Source organism: Lucilia cuprina, chromosome 4 (genome assembly GCF_022045245.1).
Source record: "Lucilia cuprina isolate Lc7/37 chromosome 4, ASM2204524v1, whole genome shotgun sequence".
NCBI classification, from domain to species: domain Eukaryota; kingdom Metazoa; phylum Arthropoda; class Insecta; order Diptera; family Calliphoridae; genus Lucilia; species Lucilia cuprina.
This window is the reverse complement of record NC_060952.1, coordinates 34,270,136-34,281,187: the sequence shown is the minus strand read 5'-3', so window position 1 is coordinate 34,281,187 and position 11,052 is coordinate 34,270,136. Positions and strand designations below refer to the sequence as shown.

The following is an 11,052-nucleotide window of genomic DNA, read 5'->3' as shown; positions in this document are numbered from 1 at the left end:
GGCATACATTTTTTCCGGATTTCATCGTTCTAGGGTGTGTACTACAACAACAAACTTTTTTTTTACAAAAAATGTTACTATAGCCGTATATATAAAATGATATATAACTGCTATCGGACGATCTTGTGCACGATAAAAACCTATATAGAACTTTAAGTTGGAAGTGTAGAAATCGGATGGCATACATTTTTTTCCGGATTTCATCGTTCTAGGGTGTGTACTACAACAACAAACTTTTTTTTACAAAAAATGTTACTATAGCCGTATATATAAAATGATATATAACTGCTATCGGACGATCTTGTGCACGATAAAAACCTATATAGAACTTTAAGTTCGTAAAAAAAGTTTGTTGTTGAAGTACACACCCTAGAACGATGAAATCCGGAAAAAAATGTATGCCATCCGATTTCTACACTTCCAACTTAAAGTTCTATATAGGTTTTTATCGTGCACAAGATCGTCCGATAGCAGTTATATATCATTTTATATATACGGCTATAGTAACATTTTTTGTAAAAAAAAAGTTTGTTGTTGTAGTACACACCCTAGAACGATGAAATCCGGAAAAAAATGTATGCCATCCGATTTCTACACTTCCAACTTAAAGTTCTATATAGGTTTTTATCGTGCACAAGATCGTCCGATAGCAGTTATATATCATTTTATATATACGGCCATAGTTACATTTTTTGTAAAAAAAAGTTTGTTGTTGTAGTACACACCCTAGAACGATGAAATCCGGAAAAAAATGTATGCCATCCGATTTCTACACTTCCAACTTAAAGTTCTATATAGGTTTTTATCGTGCACAAGATCGTCCGATAGCAGTTATATATCATTTTATATATACGGCTATAGTAACATTTTTTGTAAAAAAAAGTTTGTTGTTGTAGTACACACCCTAGAACGATGAAATCCGGAAAAAAATGTATGCCATCCGATTTCTACACTTCCAACTTAAAGTTCTATATAGGTTTTTATCGTGCACAAGATCGTCCGATAGCAGTTATATATCATTTTATATATACGGCCATAGTTACATTTTTTGTAAAAAAAAAGTTTGTTGTTGTAGTACACACCCTAGAACGATGAAATCCGGAAAAAATTTTATGCCATCCGATTTCTACACTTCCAACTTAAAGTTCTATATAGGTTTTTATCGTGCACAAGATCGTCCGATAGCAGTTATATATCATTTTATATATACGGCTATAGTAACATTTTTTGTAAAAAAAAAGTTTGTTGTTGTAGTACACACCCTAGAACGATGAAATCCGGAAAAAAATGTATGTCATCCGATTTCTACACTTCCAACTTAAAGTTCTATATAGGTTTTTATCGTGCACAAGATCGTCCGATAGCAGTTATATATCATTTTATATATACGGCCATAGTTACATTTTTTGTAAAAAAAAGTTTGTTGTTGTAGTACACACCCTAGAACGATGAAATCCGGAAAAAAATGTATGTCATCCGATTTCTACACTTCCAACTTAAAGTTCTATATAGGTTTTTATCGTGCACAAGATCGTCCGATAGCAGTTATATATCATTTTATATATACGGCTATAGTAACATTTTTTGTAAAAAAAAGTTTGTTGTTGTAGTACACACCCTAGAACGATGAAATCCGGAAAAAAATGTATGCCATCCGATTTCTACACTTCCAACTTAAAGTTCTATATAGGTTTTTATCGTGCACAAGATCGTCCGATAGCAGTTATATATCATTTTATATATACGGCCATAGTTACATTTTTTGTAAAAAAAAAGTTTGTTGTTGTAGTACACACCCTAGAACGATGAAATCCGGAAAAAAATGTATGCCATCCGATTTCTACACTTCCAACTTAAAGTTCTATATAAGTTTTTATCGTGCACAAGATCGTCCGATAGCAGTTATATATCATTTTATATATACGGCTATAGTAACATTTTTTGTAAAAAAAAGTTTGTTGTTGTAGTACACACCCTAGAACGATGAAATCCGGAAAAAAATGTATGTCATCCGATTTCTACACTTCCAACTTAAAGTTCTATATAGGTTTTTATCGTGCACAAGATCGTCCGATAGCAGTTATATATCATTTTATATATACGGCCATAGTTACATTTTTTGTAAAAAAAAAGTTTGTTGTTGTAGTACACACCCTAGAACGATGAAATCCGGAAAAAATGTATGTCATCCGATTTCTACACTTCCAACTTAAAGTTCTATATAGGTTTTTATCGTGCACAAGATCGTCCGATAGCAGTTATATATCATTTTATATATACGGCCATAGTTACATTTTTTGTAAAAAAAAAGTTTGTTGTTGTAGTACACACCCTAGAACGATGAAATCCGGAAAAAAATGTATGTCATCCGATTTCTACACTTCCAACTTAAAGTTCTATATAGGTTTTTATCGTGCACAAGATCGTCCGATAGCAGTTATATATCATTTTATATATACGGCCATAGTTACATTTTTTGTAAAAAAAAAGTTTGTTGTTGTAGTACACACCCTAGAACGATGAAATCCGGAAAAAAATGTATGTCATCCCATTTCTACACTTCCAACTTAAAGTTCTATATAGGTTTTTATCGTGCACAAGATCGTCCGATAGCAGTTATATATCATTTTATATATACGGCCATAGTAACATTTTTTGTAAAAAAAAAGTTTGTTGTTGTAGTACACACCCTAGAACGATGAAATCCGGAAAAAAATGTATGCCATCCGATTTCTACACTTCCAACTTAAAGTTCTATATAGGTTTTTATCGTGCACAAGATCGTCCGATAGCAGTTATATATCATTTTATATATACGGCTATAGTAACATTTTTTGTAAAAAAAAGTTTGTTGTTGTAGTACACACCCTAGAACGATGAAATCCGGAAAAAAATGTATATCATCCGATTTCTACACTTCTGACTTAAAGTTCTATATAGGTTTTTATCGTGCACAAGATCGTCCGATAGCAGTTATATATCATTTTATATATACGGCCATAGTTACATTTTTTGTAAAAAAAAAGTTTGTTGTTGTAGTACACACCCTAGAACGATGAAATCCGGAAAAAAATGTATGCCATCCGGTTTCTACACTTCCAACTTAAAGTTCTATATAGGTTTTTATCGTGCACAAGATCGTCCGATAGCAGTTATATATCATTTTATATATACGGCTATAGTAACTTTTTTGTAAAAAAAAAGTTTGTTGTTGTAGTACACACCCTAGAACGATGAAATCCGGAAAAAAATGTATGCCATCCGATTTCTACACTTCCAACTTAAAGTTCTATATAGGTTTTTATCGTGCACAAGATCGTCCGATAGCAGTTATATATCATTTTATATATATGACCATAGTAACATTTTTTGAATGTTTTTTATTAAAAGGCATTCTGTAACGATATAATCCCAATTATATTTATATTTTATCAGATTTGTTCCTTTCCACATTTATACACATATTTTAATTGATCAAAAATATTTTTTTTAATGTAAATCATGAAAATCAATTTTTTTGAATTTTTTCCACGTGCTTAAACACATATTGAAAATGTAAATAATGAAAACGAGTTTTTGCGTCTTTTCCACGTGCAGAAACACATATTTGTAAACAAAAATAACTCACCACACCAAAAAAATGTTTATTTTGATAAAACAGCTGTTACGGTTTGTTTTATTTTTCGTCGGGTTGTTTTCTTTATGTGCGTGAAAAAATATTAAAAGTCGAAAAATCGACTTTTAACTAAATGCAAAAAATCGAAAGTCAACTTTTCATAAAATGCAAAAAGTCGACTTTTCGTTTCAACTATAGAACCCTAATTAATACGTAGTTTCTAAAACAAAAGTTTCTATATGTGGACATTAATAAAACTTCGAAAGAGAATTAAGAAAAAATTCCACAATGAAAGTTTCCTAGTGTGGATCAGGTCTAAAATTTAAATATAGGCTTTTTTCACAGTATACTTGACAGTATTCAGTACACCATAGCTTTATTCATAAATAAATTTGTAGGCTTAATTTTAGATTTATTTTTCTGGGGTCTTCTTAGAACTTATTTCGACATACATGCAGACAGACGGACAAGGATATATCGATTTAAAATTTAACATCCATATTCATAAATAATAAATAAAGTCATTGATGGTTTATTGTAGGAATTTTGTATGGAAAATGTGTGTAATAAACCTTTATGAATACGGGAATAAATATACATATCATTTATGAACACTACTACTTTATCGGATAGGATAATTATATTGTTGAAATTATAAACGGAATAGCAAACTGATATATATATATACCTACTCATCTCACAAAGGTAAAAGTTACTATTCGAATACTAAGATATTTTGCAGACCCAAATAATATTCTAAAAAAAAAAAAACAATTATATGATGCTTTTCGCGCAAATTCAGTTCAAAATTTTACCTAAAATTTCTATTTAATATACATATATGTAATATAACTAAATTATTAACGTGTATGTATGTATGATCTACATTATGTTACAAAGTTCTTCTATATATTTAGATTTATAACTATTAAATTAAAATAATAAATTTAATTGTAATTATTAATTGATAATCGAACAACAGAATCAACTAGTGTAGTTTGTACTCGTTCTATTGTTGAGATGCAATATGATGTTCTGGTATGACTTCAACAGCATAGGCACCATTTAAATCTGTTGTTGCCACAATGGTTGCTTCGCCACGACTTAGACGCTCCAATTCAATACGTGCTTTTTTCGCCTGTAAAGCAGTCAAGTACTTTTGCATGCGGTAGTAACCTGCTTTTTCGCGGAAATAATCCGTTTCCATGCGCAAACGATCTTCTTGCAGTTTAAGAAGTACTTTTGTTTCTAGAGGAGGCAATAGATTGTTTGGTTGCAGCAATTGTGTTTGTTGCTGCTGCTGTTGACTTGGATACTGCATAGAGGATTGTTGATGAGGTGAGTTTGCACGTGAAGAGTGTGCTGACAAGGGATTTGCTTGAGGCATGTCCTGCATTAGCTTAAGTAAATAAAATAATAACAATAAAATAGATATTTAAAGATAAAATTAATAAGATTTATAAAATATTTACACTGGGATCAAAAGGTTCTTCATCATAATTATTGGGATCTTCCTCTATGATATCGTCATATAAAGAATCGTCCTTTTTAATATTTGTCTCATCAAACTCGGTTTGTATTTGCTGGTCCTCAGCTTCATCTAATTTCGCCCATTTGCTATCATAATCGTCGTCATCATCAGTATCCTTTAAAAACAGTTTACAAAAGTTTTAATATTAAAAAAATTTGAAGGAACACAAAATTGCATAATTCTTACAAAATCAACGTGTCTATTCCTTTTTTTAGTTCTAATTATAATTGGTTTACTGTCGCCGTTAAGACTTTGATTATTAGTTTCCACCGAATGTACCATGGCTAAATGTTTAACTATTGTCTCTGTATCCTTTGTCTCAAATAGAGCATCGCACATATTACACTTTGTACGTTGTTGATCCTCTTCCAATTGTGAGCAGAATTGCCAAATGAAATCAACATTTGCTGGCACCTTAAAGTTATCCTCCTTAATAGCAACAAAATCTTCGGTAGCCTTGCTAAGGCGTCCATGTGTTATGACACCATGCATTCGATGCAAGTGGCGTTGTAAGTTCGAAGTACCTTGGTAAGAAAGATTTTTCTTGCAAAAACAACATCTCACTTGATCCGTACTAATACGTGTACAAAACTTCCACACTACACTGGCCGTACTTAAAGATTTTCGACCAAATTTTTTACCCTCATACTCGGTATGCTCGTAATCGTCATGAGTTTCCAATTCAGTAAACGTTTCTGGTTTCGCATTGATAATTTGATTGAGTTGTGAACCCGGTTCGCCGAGTACATTGTGACGTCGCTGCAAATGTGTTATAACATTGGCTGTGCCATGAAAGGACATTACTTTGGTGCAGAGTCTACACCGTATTGTATGACGTGAAAGTTTTTCAACATAGTTCCAAACATAGCTGGCTCCGCGGCGCTCTTTACGTTCGGCTGATGTTATGTCGGCACTGGACCGTCCACCGTTGTTTTGTTCATCATCATGATAATTTGTTGTGTTCGAGAGGGAAGCTGTGGCCTGCATTGTTTCATCATCCATTTTTGTAGAATTTGAAAGATTCTGCAAAAGTTGTTATTAGGTTTTTACTAAGTTTTAGATAGAATTTATAATTTAATTATTTACCTTATTTTCTTTAATTAAATCGGAATGCAAACGTCTTAAATGTTTGCTTATATTAGCTGTATTACCACCACCAAAGTATAAAATCTTGTTGCACAGATGACACCGGGCGTGTTTGGAATCCTCTTTGGTACAGTATTTCCAAATAAAACTACGGCTGGGACGTATACGCACTAAGTTATCTAAACGATTCTGCAATAAAATAGTTATCTCTAGGTTAACTATCCAAGCTGGAAAAAACGCACACTTGCGTGCCGTTGGGTCCTTGTCATTGCCTTTACAATTATATATCTAACTATGTATGTATCCATCTATATTTATTTATTTATCTATTTATTTATTTATTTATTTATCTATCTATCTATCTATCTATCTATCTATCTATCTATCTATCTATCTATCTATCTATCTATCTATCTATCTATCTATCTATCTATCTATCTATCTATCTATCTATCTATCAATCAATAAATCTATGTATCTATCTATCTATCTATCTATCTATCTATCAATCAATAAATCTATGTATCTATCTATCTATCTATCTATCTATCTATCTATCTATCTATCTATCTATCTATCTATCTATCCATCTATCTTTCTTTCTATCTATCTATCTATCTATCTATCTATCTATCTATCTATCTATCTATATATCTATCTATATATCTATCTATCTATCTATCTATCTATCTATCTATCTATCTATCTATCTATCTATCTATCTATCTATCTATCTATCTATCTATCTATCTATATATCAAAAAATTTATAATAACAAAATTTAAATTTTATCCGTTTCAAAAAAGCAAAACTGTCGTTTTAGGATAGTTTTGCTTTTGATGTTGATGTTCAACAGCTGCTGGGGACCAGCAAGCAATAATCTAAATATTCCATATTACAATTTCCATATTTTATATATGGAACACTTACATCTCTTTGCTTGCTTATATCATGTGCAGAAGCCAAATGTCTGGCTAAATTGCTGGTTTGGCTGCCAACACAGGATTGACACAACAGGCACTGAAACTGGTTTGTTCCGACGACGGGTTGAAAATATTGCCAAACAAAACTATATTTACGTTTGTTAAGATATTGAATTGCTGAACAATCCTTTTGATTTGTTGTTGTGGTAGAACTTTCTTCCGGTTGTTGTTGCTGCTGAAAGGTCTCAAAATCGACCACTTCAATGTCATTAGAATCTGCGCTGCCCTCAAATATTTCACTAACTTCGTAATCAGTTTCAATCAATGTTTCTCCATTGTCCTGAATTTGATATTCTTCCATTTATTTGTTGTTATTTATGGGGACAACGGATTTGTTTTGATTTGAGTTTTTGCAAATAATCGGTATTTAACATTAGATATTTAGTTTTTCTTCGTATGGAACTTATAATTGAGTAATCAGCTCACAAAACTCAGAAGAAATAATACCAATTTATTTTCTTTCAACACCACGAGTAGTTGTATATTCATCAACGAATGACGAAAAAGAAAGAGACGCCAAAAAAAAACTTTGGTTTCAAAGCGAATTTAAATGAGGTGAAGTTAGTAGAGTATTTTTATTTTTTTTTAGTCAAATTTTGTTTGTACATAAACTTTTTTTAACATAGAGTTTGACAGCCAAGAGATAACCTTTTACTTAAAAAAAAACAATCAGCTGGTTAACAGACATGTACTGGCACAAATTCATCATGAACGAAAGAAAAACATAAATAGAAGCGAAATTCGTTGAATTTTGATTTGTTGTTAATGGAAATGGCGGCGAAAGAGCAAAACATAAAATAACAACACTGTCAATGCCATCTCTGTTAGTGGCATTAATAAAAAATGCAAAATAAGTTTTGTTATTTTAATAAATAAATAAATTTTATTTCATAAACAATTATTAAACTATATTTGAACAACAATACTAACACTCATTTTTGGTTACTTATGTTTTTGCTCTAAAATACTCATTACTTGCATTACTCTCAACATTATACATCACTATTCAACTACAAACCGGATTTGTGCAAAGTAATTTTTTACCTTTTACCCTAAAAATATTATACGAATAATTTTTTGTTTATAACATTTCAGCAACAATAATTTCCGTTTTGTAACCTCAATTTTAAATTTTGTGAAAACCGTTATTATCCAGTGGAAAAAAATGAGTGAAAATTGCTTGGACAATATGAATATGGATAGCTCAGATTTCGACAATACAAATCTGAACCACACAACCTACGACAACAATACAAATTTACTCAGCAACAGAACTTCTACAAATTACGAGGAGCAGCAGAAGAGGAAACGTAGTTTGGTGTGGAATTTCTTTGAGAAAGTGGGACTCAAAAGGGTGCGTTGTCGTATTTGCAATCATGAACAGAACTATCAGGGAACAACTGGTAATATATTGAGACATTTGAAAGCTCGACATGATTTGGATGTAACTTTAAAAGGACAACAGGATCCGCGTAATATGCAACGCATTAATGAATTCAGTAACATGTCTTTGCCCTTAGCAAGTGAAATGAATATTGATCGAAAACCTACGGTATTGCCAAAAATACGCAAGAAATCAATTAGTAGTGATTCATCCGATACACTAGATCCTTACAATGACCATGAAAATAACACTAAACAAGAGGTGTGTATATACTTTAAGATATAAATACATTTAATTAAACTAAAATAATTTTTTGATTAAAAATTTCAGAATTTCGAAAATGATAATATGTTTTACGAAAGCATGCCCGAACTGCAGGAAGACTGCTTAGAAGAACCCTTAAATGTTAAGCTAGGTGATCGTAAAACTGCTAAACGAATTAAATTGGAAGAGGATCGTATTGTAGCGGAAACGGAATATTTTCGAGAAAAAGCTGCCTATTTTCGCATGCAGAAACATTTTACAGCTCTACAGGCTAAAAAGGTTAAATTAGAAATAGAGCAGATTAATTTAAATAATAAAAATCTATCTTAAATCAAATTACTGCTCGCGTCTTTTTGGTTAGAAAAAAAAACAATCAACATGTCAGAATTACGTTCATTAAGACAATTTTAAATACAAGTTATTAGCACATCTATAACAAGTCAGATTCGACTTTGTCCCTTTATGGGTATTTGTTATAAGACCTATGGTCAATTATGGACCTATCCTAGTTTTACTCGGTAGCACGATTTCAATAGATGTTACATTACTTTAATTACATACAGATTAAATGGATATATGAATATAATATGAAGTCTTAAACCTGACTTATATTGTCGAAAAATCATATTGCAAAAACGTTTATATGTACGTACCTACAGTTGCGTTCAAAATAATAGGAGTGAAAATTTGATAAATGTTGAATATAAATTTTTTAGTAAAAGGTTTAGATTTTTAATTAAATGTTTTTATAATTTATTTATTTAACTTGTTCTCTAATTTTTATAATCGTTATTTTAAACATGGAAGCAATTTATATAAAAAAATATATTTTTTTTTTTTAAATTTATATACAAAATCTATTGTTCAAAATAATAGGAGTATTCGATTTAAGTTCAACTATTTTTATGAACAAAAACGAAAGCACTTTCATCTAAAATATTAATAATTAATGTGTGGCAGTACAATATCAGTCATTTTTGTAAAGATTTTATTTAGAAATTGTGTATATGAGCCTCCGGAACTTAATGTCGTGGCCGATTATCAAAAAATATGCAGTTATTTATTCAGAAAGCCTTAAAAGATGTTATACGACAGGTCTTTTAACGTTTTGCTTTAAAATAAATTAGTCGATAACCAAGTAATGGCCTACTTGCTATGGAACGAGCTTCCACCAATTACGAATCAAAAATGTTTTTATACGACAACACCGTCATTTTATCAAATTTGTTTATTGGGAATATGAGAGCATATCTTGGGCTAATATGTGTACCTTCAACATTTGGAGTACGATACCATTTTACAATTTATTAGACAATACCCTTTTTGTCAAGACCCATCATTAATCATTCCTATTATACAACTTCCTTGAAAGTTGGTTGTTGCTTAATATTTTTCGATTAATGGACTTCCAATATATTTTCTGAATTCATTTAGATTTAAAAATATAATTTGTTGTCGTATTCATGCATTAAAAATTCATCCATTTATGAAACCACCTCTAAATGTGTTACTTGGCAAACTATATGGGTTTCACTATATGCTTTATGGTCTGAAATTAAATTTTTTTTTAAGATTTGTTTAAAAATTAATCTGAACGAACTGAATATTGATCACGAAGTTTAATAACTAAAATTTGGCTTAGTTTCACTAATTTTGGGCGCGCTAATGGGATAAGCGTTTATGGGCAGCTCCTTTAATTTTTGAATGAAATGCTTATTTTTTATGAGAGATTTTTAAATATTTGACTTCCTAAAGTATTCAAAAAGTCTAATAATGAGATTACCATTAGAATTTTCATATTTTGTTTGCGAAATTTTTATAATTTTCAAGATATTTGAACAGATTTCATTTTCGTCAATTCTGACATTTCTTTCAGGATTTTAAATGAAATAGATGTAAATAGAGCTCATCTAAATCATCTAAATATAACAGTTATATATCACAATTTTAATATTTACTAACAATAAAGGTAATTTATCTAACTTAGGTTAGATAATATACGGCACTCCTATTTTATACAATCGTAATCGGATATGGATTTCTAAATAAGTGAATACCAAGAGAACTACTGAACCTTTTTACAAAATATGATGTGTTTTGTATTATAAACACTTAGATAATATACGGCACTCCTTATTTTTTTAACAATCGTAATCGGATATGGATTTTTAAAAAAGTGAATACCAAG

At 30.6% G+C, this 11,052-nt stretch overlaps 2 protein-coding genes across 4 annotated transcripts; one reads left to right on the top strand and one right to left on the bottom strand.

The window, feature by feature from the left end:
- Positions 1 to 4,400: 4,400 nt before the first annotated feature.
- Positions 4,401 to 7,732, bottom strand: LOC111682712. Of its 2 annotated transcripts, none has more exons than XM_023444706.2 (5): positions 7,164 to 7,732; positions 6,234 to 6,422; positions 5,334 to 6,170; positions 5,089 to 5,262; positions 4,401 to 5,015 (listed from the first exon to the last, which is right to left on the bottom strand). In XM_023444706.2, exons 1-5 carry the CDS (start codon positions 7,515 to 7,517, stop codon positions 4,626 to 4,628), a joined length of 1,944 nt encoding a protein of 647 aa, XP_023300474.2. In that variant the 5' UTR covers positions 7,518 to 7,732; the 3' UTR covers positions 4,401 to 4,625. The 2 variants fall into 2 exon arrangements, with proteins under 2 accessions (XP_023300474.2, XP_023300475.2); XM_023444707.2 differs by having other exon boundaries at positions 4,401 to 5,006.
- Positions 4,818 to 9,200, top strand: LOC111682716. Of its 2 annotated transcripts, none has more exons than XM_046949603.1 (3): positions 4,818 to 4,954; positions 8,312 to 8,861; positions 8,931 to 9,200. In XM_046949603.1, the coding sequence occupies exons 1-3, from the start codon at positions 4,950 to 4,952 to the stop codon at positions 9,192 to 9,194; spliced, it is 819 nt and encodes a 272-aa protein (XP_046805559.1). In that variant the 5' UTR covers positions 4,818 to 4,949; the 3' UTR covers positions 9,195 to 9,200. The 2 variants fall into 2 exon arrangements, with proteins under 2 accessions (XP_046805559.1, XP_023300479.2); XM_023444711.2 differs by lacking the exon at positions 4,818 to 4,954 and adding an exon at positions 7,889 to 8,248.
- The last annotated feature ends 1,852 nt before the right edge of the window (positions 9,201 to 11,052 follow it).

Bases quoted from the DNA above. Each gene is read 5' to 3' on its own strand.
- LOC111682712 (XM_023444706.2), bottom strand. From the start codon at position 7,517: ATGGAAGAATATCAAATTCAGGACAATGGAGAAACATTGATTGAAACT. The intron at 6,171-6,233 runs GTAAATAATTAA...CAACTTTTGCAG, and splicing joins ATTTAATTAAAGAAAATAAG to AATCTTTCAAATTCTACAAA. The intron at 5,016-5,088 runs GTAAATATTTTA...TATTTACTTAAG, and splicing joins AAGAACCTTTTGATCCCAGT to CTAATGCAGGACATGCCTCA.
- LOC111682716 (XM_046949603.1), top strand. The intron at 8,862-8,930 runs GTGTGTATATAC...TAAAAATTTCAG, and splicing joins AAAATAACACTAAACAAGAG to AATTTCGAAAATGATAATAT.